General features: G+C 36.8%; 1 protein-coding gene across 1 annotated transcript in view; it reads left to right on the top strand.

Moving 5' to 3' along the window:
- The window catches only part of RAB2A (RAB2A, member RAS oncogene family), a 71,166-nt gene that overhangs the window by 39,562 nt on the left and 11,651 nt on the right, over positions 1 to 19,953 (top strand). The window contains exon 6 of the mRNA XM_059673116.1: positions 8,978 to 9,089. Within this exon, the coding sequence (XP_059529099.1) occupies positions 8,978 to 9,089 (112 nt within the window). The remainder of the gene's footprint in view (positions 1 to 8,977; positions 9,090 to 19,953) is intronic.

Here is a 19,953-nt window from a genome sequence, read left to right as displayed (position 1 = left end):
GACATTGTTTAATAGGATCATATAAGTTTCAAGTGTATGTTTTTATGATATATGATCTGTATATTGCATTGTGTGCCCACCACCCAGCGTCAAATCATCTTTCGTCACCATATATTTGACCCCCTTTACTACCCTTATCCCCATTCCCTTCCCTCTGGTAACCACCATGCTGTTGTCTGTGTGTATGAATTTCAGTTTTATATTCCACATATAAGTGAAAAAAATTGGTTTTTAAAATACAGAAAATAAACTTGCTTGGAAATTATTATTTCAAGTAGTTTTTTGTTCTTAAAATCCTGAAATACTTTAAAAATTGTTTAGTAGATATTACATTAGTACTTTTAAACTTACCTGTAAGGCTTTATATTGGTGTCATATTAATGTTTTTTTCTTTCAAACTTTATATTTCTAGGGAGCATTATCTGCAACAAATGTCCTTGTGCTTTACATTTAAAAAGGTAGTACATGGGAAAACGTTCTTTCCCGTAGTTTCTGTAAACTTGCAAGAGTGTGGGAAAGTCACCACTAATTTTAGTAGAAAATGAAATTAGTATTTCTAAAATGCTAGACACAGTTCATTCGTTCTTTAGGTTTATAAAGTAGTGTTAAAAGTTAATGTTTTTAGAAAGGTAAAATCATGATTCTCAAATGATAGTGACCACAGCAAAGCTTTTATTTATCTCATTGATTAATAAGGGAACCAGTAAGATATTAAAGTTTATTTAAAAGAGAACACAGAGTATCATATTTATAATCAAATAAGGAATTGCCTACATGAATTTACAGATGGATACAAAACTGAGCAATATCCATAGGATGATAATATTCATAGAGGCATAGTCTGAATTGCTGTGAACCACATTATTTGCAATATTATCTGCTTTACAGAAGTTATTTTCTATCTTTTGCAATCTTTGAAAATTTGTGGGATGCAGTAAAAGCAGTGCTTAAAGGGAGATTATAACTAATACTTACATTAGGAAAATGTTTCAAATCAATAACCTAAATTTTCACTTTAAGACTAAAAACTAAAACAATAAGAGCAGATTAAATCCAAGGTAAGAAAAAAAGGAAGTAATAAAAAAAACCAATGAAATCAAAGTTAATTCTTGAGAAGATAAATAAAATAATATTGATTATGAAAAAGACACATTACCAATATCAGGAAGTGCTTATCTTCTACAGATACCACTACAGATACTTTAGATATTATAGGGATAATAAGAGACTATTGTAAACAAAATCACCAGATTGGAGAGACGTTGGTCAAAGGGTGCAAATTTATAATTAGAAAATGAATGAGTTCTGGAGATCTAATGCACAGCATTATGATTGTGGTTACCAATTATATACTTCAAAGATCCTAAGAGACTAGATCAGTGATGGCGAACCTATGACACGTGTCAGAGGTGACACGCGAACTCATTTTTTTGGTTGATTTTTCTTTGTTAAATGGCATTTAAATATATACAATAAATATCAAAAATATAAATCTTTGTTTTACTGTGGTTGCAAATATCAAAAAATTTCTATATGTGACACAACACCAGAGTTAAGTTAGGGTTTTTCAAAATGCTCACACCCCGAGCTCAAAAGGCTCACCATCACAGACTAGATCTTTTTTTTTTTTTAAATATATATTTTATTGATTTTTTACAGAGAAGAAGGGAGAGGGAGAGGGAGTTAGAAACATCGATGAGAGAGATTGATCAGTTGCCTCCTGCACGTCCCCCAGTGGGGATGTGCTTGCAACCAAGATACACGCCCTTGACTGGAATCGAACCTGGGACCCTTCAGTCCACAGTCCCACGCTCTATCCACTGAGCCAAACCAGTTCGGCAGATCTTAAATGTTTTTAACACAGAATGAAATAATGTGTGACATGGTGGAGGTGTTAGTTAATGTTACGTTGGTAATCATACTGTGATGTAAATGTATCAATAAGATTATACACCTTAAACTTACACGGATTATATGTCAGTTATATCTCAACCAAAAATAAATGATTCCTAAATAATTTTTTAAGAACTATTTTCTTCATAGCTATTTGATTTCTAAATTCAAAGCTATAGTTAACTTTAGTCTTCCTAAAATTCCTATACTAGATGACTACATCTTTAGAGTTCTTAAGTCCAAGAAAAAAAGAAACAAACAAACAAAAAAAACCCCTAAATAAATGGAGAGAGAGAGAGTGTGTTTGTGGATAGAAAACTAAATATTTTTAAGATTGATTTAAAGACTCATTGTAATCACAAGATGCATCAAAATTTTTTTTAGGAGGTAGAAATTGGCCAGCTAATTTTACTTTTATTTTTTTGTTAATACTCACCTGAAGATATTTTTCCATTGATTTTTAGAGAGAGTGGAAGGGAGAGGGAGAGACATAGAGAGAGAAAAACATTGATGTGAGAGACACACATTAATTGGTTGCCTTTGGCACATGTCCTGACTAGGGTTGGGGAACGAGCCTGCAACTGAAATAAGTGCCCTTGACTGTAATCAACCCAGGATCCTTCAGTCCGTGGGCCAATGCTCTATCCACTGAGCCAAACTGATTTTAAAATTTGTATGAAAATAAAATTTGGAGGATTCACTTGTTTCACTAATATTGATTTCAAGATTTATTATGCTACTGTAATCAGTTTAGTCTGATAATGGCATTCACAGACAAATCAATGGAACAGAGGGAGAGGTCCAGACATAGATCCATACATTATATGGTCAAGTAATTTTTTTACTAAGGTACTAAGGCAGTTCAGTGGGGGAAAGGATAATCAATCTTTTCATCATATGGTGGTGTAACACTTGAATAGCTATGTGCCAAAAAATGAACCCTGGACCCTTACAGCACTGACTGCCGAGGGGGCTGCGGATCAGGCCCTGAGAGAGGCCCGAAGAGAGAGGCAGGGTCTGATCCACAGCCTCCGTGGCAGCTATTGGTCAGCCATTGCCTTTCTCTTTCTCTCCGGGTTTTGCCAGCAGCTGCACCTCTCTTTCTCTCTCGGGCCTCCATGGGGGGCTGCTGATCAGCCCCGCCCCGCTGATCAGTCCCAGAGATAGGCCCAGAGATGCTGACTGGCATGGAAACCGACCAATCAGAACCAAATCTGGGTGAAGTGTGAGGAGCCAATGGCTGCCTAGGAGGCGGAGATTTTGATGCTGACTGGCATAGAAACCAACCAATCAGAACCTAATCTGGCTGAACTGCAAAGGCAGAACGTAAGGTGGGGGCTGAGGCAGGGTTTTAAGGGCAACAGCTGTTTGGTGTAAGGCAGAAGTTCTCAACCTGCGGGTCAAGACCCCTTTGGGGGTCGAACGACCCTTTCACAGGGGTCACCTAAGACCATTGGAAAACACATATATAATTACATATTGTTTTTGTGATTAATCACTATGCTTTAATTATGTTCAATTTGTAACAATGAAATTGGGAGTCACCACAACATGAGGAACTGTATTAAAGGGTTGCGGCATTAGGAATGTTGAGAACCACTGGTGTATGGTGTAAGAAAGCAGTTCAATTTTTTAATGACTGGTTTGGCAGTATAGTGCATATGGCTGACTATCAGCCCAGATATAGGGATTATGTATTTTTGTCTGCCAAGAGCATCTCCTCCTGCGGAAAAAGGCTTCCCCCCCACCCCCCATTTAAGCAATCTTATCCTATATAATCTATCTATACTAATAATCTATACTAATAAAAGGGTAATATGCTAATTAGACCGGTTTGACTGGCCATCTTCTAGACGTCCAACTTCCTTCGGATAAAGCCATGGTGGTGGGGGGCCGAGGCAGAGAGGCCAGTTGGGGGTGAGATCAGGCCGGCAGGGGAGGGCAGTTAGGGGTGATCAGGCAGGCAGAGGCAGTTAGGGCCTAAATTGGCAGTCAGACATCCTTCAAGGGGTCCCTAATTGGAGAGGGTGCAGGCTGGGCTGAGAGAACCCCCCCACCCCCATGCACAAATTTTGTGCACCAGGCCACTAGTTCATTAATAAAAAGACAACCCAGTTTTTAAAAAGATCTGAACTAGCACTTCACCAAAGAAGACATATATAAGGCAAGTAAGCACATGAAAAATATTTAACACTACTAATCATGAGGGAAATGCAGATCAAAACCTCAATGATACACTATTGCACACTCACTGAAATGGCTAAAATTAAAAAGATTAACATAGTAAGTGTTAGCAAAGAATAAAGGCACTGCAACTCATATACAGCTGGTGGTGATATAACTTTTAAAACAATTTGGTAGTTCCCTTACAAAGTAAACATGCATCTGCCATACCAACTAGCCATTTCACGCCTAGGTTTTTACCCAATATACACGTTTCATATGTCCACACAAAAAAATTATACTCCAGTTTTCATAGCAGCTTTATTTGTAGCATTCCAAAACTGGAAACAACCTACATTTTTAATTAACTGGTGAATGAATAAAGCCATATAATGAATACCACGTAGTAATGAAGAATGAGCTATTGGTATGTACAACAAAGTAGATGAATCTCATAATGATTATGCTGAGTGAAAAACAGACAAAAAAGAAGACCTAGTGTGTGATCCTATTTATATAACCTAGAAAATGCAGACTAATCTATAGTGGCAGAAAGCAGATCATTAGTTGCTTAGGGTACAGGTGGAAGAGAGGATATATTACAATGGCGTATGAGGAAACATTGGGGAAACTGATGGCTTCACATATGTCAAACTATATTAAATGTACAGTTTTTTTATATTGTGCTGTTAAAAAGAAAGATAACAAATAACAGTATATTGTATAGATTTGATTGTAGAAAGTATTGTTTTAATAGAAATCTAGGTTTGCTGTTAAAATATTTACTTAAGCAATATACTTAAGCAATACTTCCATTGTAAAAGGCTAATTTTTTATATTGTAACTAGATGTATGTATTATCTTGGCTTTCCTCAAGGGCTTTCGTGCTTATCCTTTCCTCGTTTAAATCGCCTCACTAAACCATTTAAGATTAAGATTGTTGGAAGGAAGTTTTAATCTTTGTAATATGGAAGTATTTATACTGTCATTCAATGGTGATGTGTGAAATAATATTCGGAATATTGGAGAAGAAAGGGAATTTTTATATATTTATCTCCAGTGTTTTCCTTGCGTCTGAAACATGATGGGTGGCTTAAGTTTGGTTGCTGCCCATGATGAGCTTATAGTATATACAATAGGTGTTTCTAATGACAATGGATGGGTGGCCCATATAATTAGGGATATAGTAGCTATGGAAAGTCATTTTAAGGAAGAAGCTAGAAGAAAGGAAAAAAGAATGTATGACATGCAAAGAGTGAATGGGAATGAGCAGAGATAAATGAGGTGATTGTTATTAGATGAGATGAATTGGGGTAGACATGGAAACAGGGAATAAGCAATTTTTGAATTAGATGCATTAAGCACTAGGGAGCCAATGAAGAGATTTGAGAAGGGCAGTGACCTAGTCAGAGTGACAGATAACACTGATTTTTCTTACTGTGGCATTTTAAATTTGTTATACAAGAAATAGAAAGTAAAATCTACAAAGATGAAAGTTTTTAATAGCTAAAGGATTAGCATACAAACCTTAAACAAAAAGAGGGCATAGTAAGAGAATGATTTAGGAAAGAAAGATTTAAGTAATGAAAGCAATTTAAATGGGACTAATGGGGATGAAAAGTCAAAGACAATATGATTTTAAGCCTGGAAAACTGAGGAAGTGACCAAAGTAGAATGATAAAACAGAAGAAGACCATGAATAGTAAAGTGTCGCTTCCTCTTTGAATAATCCCTCAAACATCCATGTTCTTAACCCTCTTTGCTAAGATAACATTTCAAAACATAATCAGATACTGGTAGTGGAAAACTGGGAATAACTTTAAATATCCCCATAATAAGAGATTGTTTCAACAAAACATGGCATATGTATAAAATGGGGGAAAGGGTAGTAAGGGAGAGGTATTTTCTTGAACATTTCGTGTAATTCAAAGCCAGTTTTCCCTTAAGAATGATTGTAAGATAAATGGGCTGAATTCAGAAGCATGTATCCCTGCCCCTGTCACTTCCTCCCCACCCCCAAGTTTTTAATTCCTACTAGAGCAGTGGTTACCAACCGGTGGTCCATGGACCACCGAAAGGTTGGCCACCACTGTACTAGAGTGTAAGCTCCATGAGTCCGGGGGAGGGGGGAGGGTGTTGGATTTTTGTCTATTTTGTTGAGTAATTTGTTCTGGGATCCAGGAAGAGTCTTGACTCACAGGAGGCCCTCAGATTATAGTTGGATAAATTATCCTTGCCTACTTAATGCTATAATATTTGCAAACTTAATTTGCCTGTTTTTTAAGTTCTCATCTTACCATTAATATTTTATAGTACGGTCACTTTTATGCTTGCTGTTATCTTTATAGTATCTTGCTAGAGGCCTGGAGCACGAAATTCATGTGCGGGTACAGTCCCTAGGCCTGGCCTGTGATCAGGGCCATCTTCCCCAGCTGCCCGCAACCGGCCCCACTCCCCACCCCCGGTTCCCCATTGGGCATCGGTGATTGGTGCCTGATGACTGGGGGAAGGGACCGAGAGGTCAGCTGTTCCCACACACTTGCCAGCCCCGCCCCCACCACGGGTGGCCATAAGGTGATCGGAGCCTGCCAGCCAGGGAAAGGGACTAAAAGGTGATCAGTGTTGTATTATATATATTGACTGGTCCTCATAGTGACTAGTCCAGCTGTTGTTCTGGTCGTTCTGCTGTTAGGGTCAATTTGCATATTGCCCTTTTATTATATAGGATATCACACCTTCCAACATTTCAGGTGTGTGTTTGTGTGGCTTAAAACGACACAAGTGTATAATCTGACAGTTGTGGTCAGAAGTCTGAAATGAATTTTATGGGGCTAAAATCAAGATGTTAAAAAAACTGTTTCTCTCTGGAGACTAGGGGGAAATCCATTTGTTGTCTCAGCTTCTAAGGGCTGCCTACATTCCTTGGCTTAGCGCTGCATCACTTCCCTCTCTGCTTCCATCATCACATTGCCTTCTATTTCTGATTTTTAGGAGTGTTTTATCAGCACTTGTTATACTGAATGAATGCTTAGATGGCATTTAATAAATCATGAAATATTTCTAAAGCGTAACAACCTGTGAAGGTTACAAAAGAGTCACCAGAATCACTCAGAGAAGTTGCAATCACAGAAACGACAGTGACTGATATGGCAACTTTGTAAGCATAATGGACAGCTTACCCAGCCAGCCAGCTTTGAGGTTATGAAGTTCCTGCTGAATTTTTTTAAAGTTGAAACACTGACATTGCTTAACATTAGGTGAATGAGACTTTAACGTCTTTGTTTTGTTTGTATTATTCTTAACTTGTGCAATGTAGATTTGCATAAAATATACTGCCAATCTTTACTGTGTACTTGGTAAAAATAATATTGTAAAAGACTGCAGAAATGACATGGGAAAATGATCCACAATGTAGTCAATGGGAAAAAATCAAATTACAATGAATAGTGAATACTAGTATATTCTGGTAGGGAAAACCAAAATGAGTTATATGGAATTGTATTCACCAAGATGTTAGTTACTTGGGGAAAGTAAAATTATGGCTATTTTTTTCTTTGTATTTTTCCTTAATTGACAAAAGTTCTTCAGTATAATTGGTTATCAGAAAAGGTAATCATTAAAAAATGTTTTAATGATGTAATATAAATATAGCACAGGGGTCTGGATGGAATCACTCTACTAGCTCCTCCTAGAGTGTGAGCTTGGATGTTTTACTTAACCCCTTTGTGCCTCAGTCCCCTGATCGTCAAGTGAATTAAATGAAATTTTAAATAACTTTGTCAGTGGAGAATGAAAAATTAATTGTTGCATTCATTCAATAAAATATATATAATACAACAGTAAAAAATTAAGAAACTAGACCTACATACATTATGTATATAAATCTGAAAAACATAATGACCAAAATTAACAAGTTATAGAATGATGGCTACATCTAAATTTTTTAAAAATATGTAAAAACAAAAACAAACAAAAAATCCTTCTTTACATGAGTATAAATATAAAAGTACCCTGAGAATTAAAATGCCAAATATAGAGTGCTGGTTACTTTTTGAGGTAAGAGAAGATAATAAGAACAGGAACAGACAGAAACATGGGAGGCAGTTGAGCTGTGTAACTACTGATTTTATTTCTCAACAGAAAAACTGATATACATCAAAATACTGTGTCAAGGCTAAATGGATATTATATTATTCTCTATACTTTTCTATGTGCTTAAAATATTTTATAATAGTAAAGTTTTAAACTTTTTACAGTAGAACACACTTGAAGTAGACTGACTTTCCCCCTCTGCCTTACTAATACAGTTCTGGTATGATAAAAATGAATACCATGCTTTTGTTCCAGATTTCTAGCTTAGACTTTTGTTTCTCTTTTTCTATTAACAGCTTTACTGGGAATTAGGACAACATGGATTAATAATCTAATTAATATATTTTCTTATATATTCCATCCCCAATGTGTACTTTGGAATTTAATAAGCAATTTCCTTTAGCTTCTGAGAATTGTGTGACTTATTTTTAATCACGTTCATAGAAAGTCAGTCTGGCTGAAGGATGAAGAAACTAGTGTAGTTCTGCTCTCAAATTATTACTTGAGTAAAATGGTTCCTTCTTTGGGAATCCACTATACTCAAAGGCAGGGTGTTGGGCTAGATGTTCCCTTTAGATTTCTCTTAGTTTTGGCATTATAGGGCTGTAATTCAGAATATTCTGTTTGATCATTAGTTCTTTGAAACTAAGCAGTGTTTCTAAACACTTTGACTCTCATAATACCCAGCATAATTCAGTTGCTTATTATGTATTAAAAATTAATTGAAAGAATGGTCAGTACAACTTTGAAACTCTTGGTACATTTTCTACAGATGCCTCTATTTGTCCTGTGTTCATTAATAACACGGTGCTTTCTTTCCTGTGTTTAGTGATTTAGAATCTAGAAGAGAAGTAAAAAAAGAAGAAGGTGAAGCTTTTGCACGAGAACATGGACTTATCTTCATGGAAACTTCTGCTAAGACTGCTTCCAATGTAGAAGAGGTAAATAAGGGGTCCTTTTAAATGTTTATTATCTTTTTGCTTAATACACTTGTTTTATATAATTTAATATTTATTAGTATATCTTCCATAAGCTTTTTAATCACTGATAGTTTTTGAATATCATAAAGTAGGAAAATTTCTTTCCTTTGAAATGCCTTGTAACATTCATCTTAGATCAGACTTTTGACTTATATTCTGAGCCTTCTCTTAAAGCCACAATGCTTTAACACATCTTTGTATACATTTTCCCTAAAATCTTTTTTTATGTTGCATAAGAGGGAGAAAAAGGGACACTAATGAAGTTTGGAAATGTTTCAAGACGCTGAACATTTGTAGCTTATTTATAGCCACTTTTGATTAAATAGGTAAAGTGTTATATTACTGCTGTATAATATTATACAAAGCATGGGAATTCTGCCATCTTTAATAGATAAAATTTGCAGTATCTCAATTATTTCCATTAATCAACTTGAACTCTTGGAAGTTACCTGAACATATTTTCTTTTATGCTGTATGTGTCTGAATATGGTGTTGGTATAGTGTACATAGATGAGTAGACAGTTAAGCCTCTAGTCCAGCGGTTCTCAACCTGGGGGTCACGACCTCTTTGGCGGTTGAACGACCCTTTCACAGGGGTCGCCTAAGACCTTCCTGCCTATCAGATATTTACATTATGATTCATAACAGTAGCAACATTACAGTTATAAAGTAGCAACGAAAATAATTTTATGGTTGGGTCACAACATGAGGAACTGTATTTAAAGGACCAGAAGGTTGAGAACCACTGCTCTAGTCTATAAGGTATATATGTTGTTACATTCTGTTTTAGAAAAAGTCGGAATGAGGCTAAAAAATAAGTAATAAGTAGTTTGCCTAGAATAATGCTATACTTCCACCTTCTGGGTTAGACTCTTAACACATTGCGGACCAGTAGTTTTATTGCCAGCTTTACCCAGTGGCCAGATAAGTTTCTATTGAACGAGTACAAAAAATGTTTTACATAAATGTTAAAGGCATGCTTTAAAATTAAATACCCATTGCATTTTGAAGTTATTTATTACATGTTCTTACCAGTTAATATCTTCTTAAAGTATTATTGCCATAAGACTTAGAACAGAAAACACGAGAATCCATCCCCAATGTGTTAAAATCAACTGCCAGAAGGGATTCTAGAAAACAAATGATTAAAGAATCTCATTGTTCTAAGGATAGTAGAGGATGAGGTCATAGGCAGCACTTAGCACTGTGCCTTGGACATAGTAAACAGTGAGTAAATATTTATTAAGAATGATACTTGGAGTTCTCATTAACCCTTGAACCCAGAAATTGACTATAGTAATTGAACCGTATTGGTATTCACTGAAGAATTCTTTCTTAGGTAAGATATTATACTTATCTATACTTGATGAAATGCTCTTGATTGTCCTTATTGGCATTTCCCATATGCACCAACTAATGCTTTACCTGTTATTGCCAATAATTTCAGCTTGATAACATACAAGAGCAATGTCTCACTTCATACAGCAAATCCAGAGAGAAATCTGTTCCATCCCTTTGTTCAACTTATAATAGACATGTAAATCTACCTGCTTCAGAAAGGGACTCCTTTATTACAGGTGTTGTATTTGAAACCATAGGGCCAACATGTTATAGGAGTTTCAAGAAATATGAAACATGTCCTTATTAATTATTAACAATGGATTTTGTTGGTTTTGCAAACCACATGGAAAATTGTGTGCATTTTAATATGGTACCATACTATGGAGTCAGATAACAAGGTGTCAACTACCTATAATAAAGCATAATATGCAAATCGAATGGCCGAACAGCAGAACGACTATCTGGACGACCACTGGCGCCAGACCAGCCAAGGCGGGTGCGATGCGATTGGTCGGGGGCCCAGCCATCGCCCCATGATCACCCTGCAGAGGAAGGCCCAGGCCACCAGCTGGCGGGGCGATCAATTGGGGGGCTCCACAATTGCCCCAAAGAGGGAGGCCCAGGCTACCTGGCCGTTGGTGGCACTGCGGCAGGTGGGTGGGGCCTCCCTCTGCAGAGTGATTGATCATGGGTCCCTGGACTGTGAGAGGGTACAGGCCAGTTTGAGGGGACCCTCCTGACCCCATGCACAAGTTTCGTGCACCGGGCCTCTAGTTGGAAAGTAATCCTAGATTTCTAGTTCTATCTCTAATGCCTGTGTGTGCATTTCTCTTACTCTTAACAAGTAATAGGAGGTGTTTGTTTATAAGTAGCAAATTACTGTTGTCATTTAAATGAAATACAGGTATCCCCTCCACTTTTAATAGTACCCAATACATCACTTTGCTTTATTGTACTAATGTAAGTCTTTGGTAAAAGCAAAGTGACATAATGTGAACTTTCAAGAAAGTAGAGGATGATACTCTTCACTTTGTGCCATTTCAGCTTAGGAAAGGTTTCATAGGAACACTGTACTTCAGTTAGTGGTAGAAACCTGGTTATTCCATTCATGTTTTGGCAGCACTTGTTACAAACATTCTTTATCTGTGGTTAATAATAAAAATAATTGTTTAAATTTGATCTGGGCAGGAATTCCTCATACTCATGAGAGAACAGCATTTTATTTATTCATGTAAATTAATTTGCCTCAGAAGCTAAGAACTTAAGAAATAATCGTTTTAATTTTTTTCTTTAATATATTTTTATTGATTTCAGAGAGGAAGAGAGAAGGGAGAGAGAGGGAAATATCAGTGAGAGAAAATCATTGGCCAGCTGCCTCCTGCACAACCCCTACTGGGGATCGAACCCACAGCCCAGGGATGTGCCGTGACTGGAAATCGAACCATGACCTCCTAGTCCAGTGATGGCGAACCTATGACACGCGTGTCAGAGGTGACACGCGTGTCAGAGGTGACACGCGAACTCATTTATTTGGTTGATTTTTCTTTGTTAAATGGCATTTAAATATATAAAATAAATATCAAAAATATAAGTCTTTGTTTTACTATGGTTGCAAATATAAAAAAATTTCTATATGTGACACGACACCAGAGTTAAGTTAGGGTTTTTCAAAATGCTGACACGCTGAGCTCAAAAGGTTCACCATCACTGTGCTAGTCCATAGGTGGACACTCAACCACTGAGCCACACCGGTTGGGCAGAAATAATCTTTATAAATCTATTTTTAAAGGAATCATAGATAAACATTACATAATAAAATCATCCCTGAAATTTTACCTAAAAGCTGAAAATATTTTATGATAAAGTGTTAAGAAGATGGTGGACTATACAAAAGGGTGAAAACAAACCTGAATCTCCTTACACAATTTAGGAACTGACTGAACATGAAAATAGTAACCAGAGACTTCTGCATCTTGAAAGATGGAGTAGACTTACTTTCACCTGTTCCTCCTGCTAAGAACAACTAAAACTGTAAACATTATATACAAAACAATTATAAGACAACTTTTAAAGGTGGAGGGAAGAAAGGTGACCAGTTAGAGACCTTGGGACCTGAGAAATGAGACAGCAGTGATTTCCCTTGGTTTTCTTTTTGCCTCATATATCTCAGATTGGGTGCTAGAGAAACTGATGATCTAGGAAAGCTAACAGGAGCAGGGGAGCGGAAAGCTTATTCTGTAGCCAAAGGATCAGGAAAGGCACTGCCTAGCAAGACAGAAAGCTTTTATAAAAGCAGTGTACTGCCCAGCTGGCATGGCTCAGTGGTTGAGCGTTGACCTATGAGCCAAGAGGTCAAGGTTCGATTCCCGGTCCAGGCACATGCCTGGGATCCCCAATAGGGCGTGCAGGAGGCAGCCGATTAATGATTCTCTCTCATCATTGATGTTTCTATCTCTCTCCCTTTCTTTCTGAAATCAATAAAACTATATTTAAAAAAAAAAAAAAGGAATATCGTTCTACAGCTAAACAGAAAAAAATGAGTGCTGCTTTCACTATCAGCTGACTGTAATGACGTTCTTCCATGCTCATCGTTTCCCCGTGGGAGCAGTGTCAGAAGAAGCCATATAAAGTATAGATTTAAAAAGACCCAGTAGCAATAAAACAGTACTCAAAATGTCAAATTTTCAATAAAAAGTCACTCTTCCCATCTAAGAACCAGGAAGATCTCAAACTAAATGGAAAATAAAAAAGGTAAATAGATGCCAACAAGATGACAGATGTTAGAATTATCTGACAAAGATTTTGTTTTTAGACAGCCATTATAACAGTGCTCAACAAACAATTAGAAGCTTGCTTGAAACACATGAAAAAGAAATACAAGGTAGAAAGAAGAACCAGATAGAAATTTTAAAGCTGGAAAATATAATAATTGAAATTAAAAACTCCATGGATAAGATCAGCAAAATGAAAGGAACAGCCCTAGTTGGTTTGGCTCAGTAGATAGAGTGTCGGCCTGCAGAATGAAGGGTCCTGGGTTTGATTCCGGTCAAGGGCACATGCCTGGGTTTCAGGCTCAATCCCCAGTAAGGGGCATGCAAGAGGCAGCTGATCAGTGATTCCCTCTCATCATTGATCTTTCTATGTCTCTCTGTCTTCCTTCCTCTCTGAAATCAATAAAAATGTATTTAAAAAAAAGAAAGAGAAAGGAACAGAGGAAAGAAATAGTGAACTGGATGATAGAAACAACTCAGTCTAAACTACAGAGAGAAAATAGATGGAAAAATTTACAGTACCCCAGAGACAGTAACAAACGCTCTAACATTGTGTTATCAGAAATCTAAAAGGGGAGAGAAAGAAGATATTTCTGAGAAAGAACTCACAGAAATAATGATTGTGATAAGTTTTATGTTTACAATTTAATACCTGGAGCAACTTAAAATATTCAGTGAGATACACTAAAAAACCAACAGATAAATCAATATAGAATTCTAAAAAATGTTCATTTGTCCCTCAGAAAGCAGAAAAGCAGGGAGGAAAACCAAAAAATAGCACATAAAAATAAAATGGCAGACATAAGCCCTAATAATTACATGACATGTAAATGATCTAACTACAACAAAAGACAGAGATTGGCAAAGAGGTGTCTGCAAGAAACTCACTTCAAATATAAACAATATAGGCAAGTTGAAAATAAAATGGTAAAAGACATATCACACAATAATCAAAAGAAAGCAGGAGTGGTTCTAGTAGTATAACATAAAGTAGTCTTAAGAGCAAAGAAAATTGCCAGAGACAGTAAGACATAAAATAAAAGAAGAATCCATCAGGAAGACCTAGCAATCTTAAATTTGTATACACCAAACAAAAGAGCTGAAAGATATGTGAAGCAAAAACCAATAGAATTAAACTAGACAGTGAAATTAAACTAGAAATCAGAGACAGTCTCTAATGATAATTATGATTTTGTCTATTTCTCCTTTCAGCTCTCTTGGTTCCAGTTATTAATAACAGATAATTGGAAAAGTTTCCAGAGACTTGGGAACTAGACAGTACACTTCTAAATAATATAGGTGTCAAAGAAGAAGTCTCAAATGAAATTTTAAAAACATTGAACTTCATGAAAATGAAAATACAATGTATTAGAATTTGTGGGAAACACAAAATGCAGAGAGGGAAATTTATAGCATTAAATGCATACATTGGAAAGAAGAAAAGTCTCCAATGAATATAGGAATCTTAGTTCCTAAGTCAAGAACCCAAAGCAAATACAAGGCATGAAATAATAAAGATAAGAGCAGAAATCGGCAAAATTGAAAACAGGAAAGCAATCGAGAAAATTAATAAGAACAGAAGCTAGGTTTTATTTTGTTTTTAACATTTTTTTTTTTTATTTTAAAGAGGAAGGGAAAAGGAGAGAGATGGAGAGAAACATCAATGGTGAGAGAGAATCATTGATTGGCTGCTTCTTGCAAGCCCCTTACTCTGGGGATTGAGCCCGGAACCATGAGCATGTGCCCTTGATCAGAATTGAACCCGTCAGTCTGCAGGCCGACACTCTCTCCACTGAGCCAAACCAGCTAGAGCAGAAGCTAGTTTTTTAAAGGCCGCTAAAATTGACAGATTTTTGACAAAACTGACAAAGAGACAGAGAAGGCACATATTACCACTATCATGAAGAAAACAAGATACAGCTAGACCCTGCAGACATCAAAGGAATAATATATAAATATGATAAAATAGACCAAAAACCCCACAAACTGCCACAACTCACCTAGTATGAAACAGATTATTTGGAATAGTCCTATAACTATTAAGGAAATTGAATTAATAATTTTTAAATTTTCCCAAAAGAAATCTCTAGGCTTTGATAGTTTCACTGGAGTTTACCAAACATTTAAAGAAAAATTGAGCAGCAATTCTACACTGTCTTTTCCAGAAAGTAGAAGAGATAGAACATTTACTAATTTATTTTATGAAGCTAATATTATCCAGATACCAAGACCAAAGGAAGTACAAAAAACAGAAAGTACAGACTGATAGCTTTTATTAATATATAAACAAAAATTCTCAGCAAAATATAAGCAGATAGAATTCCAATAATAAATGAAATAATACATAGGCACATAAAATATATACATCGTGGCCGAATGAGATTTGTGTCAGACACGCAAGGCTCGTTCAGATTCAAAAGCCAGGCCGTATACCCACCATTTTAACGGGGTAAGAAGAAACCCACATTCTAGCAGTCAGTGCTGAAAAAGCATTTGACAAAATTAAACACTCACATAGTTTTAAAATTCTCAAAAAAGCGGAGGGGGCGGATGAAAAGGACTTGCTCAGCTTCCTAAAGAGCATCTACAAGAAATCTACAGCTGACATTATATTTAATGGTGAAAGGCTGAATGCTTTAGCCTTAAGATCAGGAACAAGACCCGAATGTCTGCTCTCACCATTCATTTAACATATTGGTGGAAGTCCTAGCCAGTGCAATAAAGCAAGTAAATAAAGGCACACAACTCAGAAAGGAAGAGATAAAACTGTATCTGTGTATGATACGATTGGCTGTATAGGAAATCCCAAGGAACACACACACACTGAAAAGTGGGTTCAGCAAAGTTACAGACTACAAGACAAATACAGTCAAACCTTGTTTCTCGACCATCTCCCATCTTGAACAGTTCAGTTCTCAACCAAGTTGTTCACAGAAAAAATGTCTCATGTTTTCGACTTGAAAACCTTTTTATGCTGATATCTCAGCATGACAAAAAACATCTCTCAGGCAATAAACAAAGGAGAGAATGCTTTTGTTGCTTGAGAAATATATGATAAGCACCATTTTAAAACATAAAGAGGCCATCAAGAGTGCTAATGTTGCTAAGGGTGTGAAAGAAACAGTGATCACAGGCAATTGAAGAGGTAGAAAAACTTGTTGATTTGAATAAACAAAAAGCAGTTAGCCTGTGACATAGCTAAAACTAGATCTTACAGAGATAAGAGTTTCTGAGACAAGTTCTATTGATAGTTTTATGTTTATAAAATTATGTAACATTAATACCACCCACACACATATATGCACATAAAAACATTTATCATATACAAACACAACTCTTTATTCATATAAAACCTCTGCCTTAGCAAAGTAATATGGTACATAAATGTTATGTTTAAGTATATTTGTTTTCACACTATAACGTTATCATTTCCAAATTACAAGTTATAATAAGGGAAATCATTCTTTTTATGAAGTGGATTTTAATCAATTTTATACAACTTTGATGGCTCCAAATGTGCTGTTTATTATCATTTGTCCTTTTTATAACTCACTGAGGAAATATACTCATAAATGTGATAAAGTACACCCTAGAGTTCATCTCCTAAATATTGATGAAATTAAAAAGCCAATTTTAACCGAATAGTCTTGCCTATATGGTATTCCCATAGTAATTGGAGATCAGAACTGATTTTTTCCATTTTCAATTTCCATTCTGACTTTTCAAACATAATATTTGGATGCTGTACACATTTGAGTGCATAGTATATGGGGGGAAACCCTTTATTTAGTTGCCTATCACTTACTCAACTAATATTTATGCTCAATGTGCAGAACATTTATATTGTCATCACTTTTTATATTAGGAAAATGAGGTTTAGGCTCTTTACCTCTAGTTGAAAAAAATTATTTTGAACTTCATTTTACTAAAGATTTTGCTGATTAGCAAATAAGAATCGACTGTGTGGCCAGCGATAATGAGGACACCAAGATATCATGTCTGCTGGTAACTGTCCTGGCTTCCCATCAGGTTCACAGCTCCTCACCCGCTGGCAGTTCATTCCAGAACCACAACTTTGTTTAGTGTCCTGCTCTGTAGGGCTCCAGGGAGATCTGACCCTGTGGTGTCTCCTGTGACAGACTGAGGAGATGGTATGAAGATGACGAGCCCCTTCTCCTGTCCCTGGAACCCAGTGATCTCTATTGCACACGCTGTTATCAGCATTTACAAGAGTGGAACATTTCTTTCAGAAGTGTTTTCAAATGATTGAAACATGTCAAGTAGCTGAAATAATAATGCTGTTGTATATTGGTACGGCACATTGTCAAAGTTCTTTACGTACGTTATCTCCATTTTCTCTAGAGGACTCAGCCCCAGGAGTTTCAGTTCCCCATCCATTCCCCTTTATGTTGTGCTACACAGCGGAGAGTAGCAGGACTGAAGGTTATTCTCTCCTTTGAGGAGTGTTCATTAAAATGATCACTTCTACATAGTCAAACCAGTTTAGGAGGAGCTGGAGATACCTTCCCCCTTTTTAAAAAAATACAAAACAGGATTTACAACAGTATATTAGTTTTTGAGAACCCATTGTTGAGAAACTTGTTGACTTTTATGTAACCCAGAGATTTCCAAGTGTGATTTAGTCATTCCCCGCCCCCCCCCCCAAAAAAAAATAAAGAAATTAGGGGTGGGGACACACAACATATAAGGGATTAGTGTCTCTTTTATTTTGCTTATTCTCTTCAGGGTAACATACAGATTGCAGTGGAGGATGTGGACACTATTTTGAAGCTCAGAATATATTGTAAAAAAAAAATTTCCCAAATAAGTTAGTTGTATTTGGAGCAGTCCTTCTCAAACATTAATATGCATTCAAGTCACCTAGGAATCCTGTTACAATGCGGATTATGATTCAGTAGGTCTGGGATGTGGCCTGAAAGTCTGCTTTTGGATCCAGTTCTCAAGTGATGTTGATGCTGCTGATCATGGATTCACTCTGAGGAGTATGGAAACTGCGGAATCTGGCAGAGTTGTTTCCCATCTCCTCAGAGACATTCCTTCAAAATGTCTCATCATCTTCATCCTCTCTTTTTCTACCGGTTCTTGGCTCTCCGCGTGTAGTTACATAATCACCTTTAGCTATCTTAAAAATCTGTCATTTTCAGTTCTGGATATGTTCTCTTCTAGCTTGTAGTAAGACCCATGTCCATTTCCTCATTCTGCTTCACATCTCAGTGACTTCCTCTGCCATGCATGGCCAAGGTCACACTGGAACTCCTAATTGCTTCACCTAACAAATGCTTTTCTGTCCTTACTTTAATCCCTTGGGGTTCTTTGACTTCTCTTCTATAAATGTTTTCCTTAGCTCCAGTACCATTTTCTCCTCTTTGTGCCTTTGAGCCTTCCCAGACCCTTTTCCAGCTTTTCTTTCATGTTGAAATGTCACCTAGATCCATGATTTCAAATACCCTTCTTAGGGTGTGTGTTCAGCTCCACATTGATCACTGCTACCTGGACATCTCTGCATGAGTGGCTCTTGGACCTTCCACACGCACTGAACTGATAACTCTTCTCTGGTCTGCAGATCTTCAGTATCCTAGAGCAGTCCCTTTCTCCAACCGCTTTAGTCATTTATTCAGTCACCAGGTATCATTTTCCACTTGTGTCTTGTTATTTCTACCTGTTAAATATCTCTCCAAATTGTCCTCTTCCTTCAAATGAGGCGTCCCGCATTCCTCATTTATTTGGCCTTTGTTAGCCTTTGAGTTTGACATGCTTGCTCTCCACTGTTGCCTGTGAGATCTTTCTAAAAATGAAAATTGAATGTCACACCCCAATTTTATTAAATCATGTGGTTCACCACAGCTTCAGAATCAAATGTCCTTTGCTTGTAATACAAGCCTGTTTTTCTGCCCACTCCCCACAATGTGTTCTCCATATTAAACTAAGAGCCAGCAGCTGGGTAGTGCTCTTGACCCTCCACAGAAAGTGTTCTCTGTACTTGAAATGCCCTCTTTCCTGCTTGATCCTTCAAAGATAGAGTCAAGTCTGATGCCTCCTCTGGGAATGATACATAGCATCACTTCCCTGTTCCCCTACACCACCACACACAAGCACACAGAGTCAGGATTTATATGCTCTTTTCTCTGCATTCATTCATTTATCATCCCTGAGCATGAATTTATTTTAGCACTCTATGACAATGTATGTGTGTGGTGTGTGTCTGTGAAAAATTGAGGCAAAAGTCTGGTAATTAAAAATATCTTAAAACTGTTGAAAAATCAGCACTGGACATTCTTGGCTTAGCTGTTAAAGTGCTAAAGATAGAGCTGAGATGAAAATCCAGCCAGCTGACCCTGAAACAGATTGCAGAAACCTGCCATCTAAACTGACATCAGATAGGTGGATTTCTATGTCAGGGGAAAACACATGACTTGATAAGACTTCAGTAACTAAGAAGACCAATTTCAAGGTCCCTTGCTAAGACTTGTGTCCTGTTCCTGTACTTGAAAATCCACAGACTTAATTTGATTGAGGACACATCCTACTTGCCTTGGGCTGTGTTGTCAGGACTTTCCACTCGAAATCTGACCTGACTCTGTATCAGGCTTGAGGAGAGTTTAGTTTAATAAATATTTACTACTCTCTTGCACAAATTGGAAGATTTTGCTAATTAGCATCAGCTTCTCTATCCTTATTTAGCCATCACCCTA

This window comes from Myotis daubentonii, chromosome 17 (assembly GCF_963259705.1).
Source record: "Myotis daubentonii chromosome 17, mMyoDau2.1, whole genome shotgun sequence".
In the NCBI taxonomy this organism is placed as follows: domain Eukaryota; kingdom Metazoa; phylum Chordata; class Mammalia; order Chiroptera; family Vespertilionidae; genus Myotis; species Myotis daubentonii.
The sequence above is the reverse complement of the archived record's forward strand: the minus strand, read 5'-3'. Positions and strand labels throughout refer to the sequence as shown.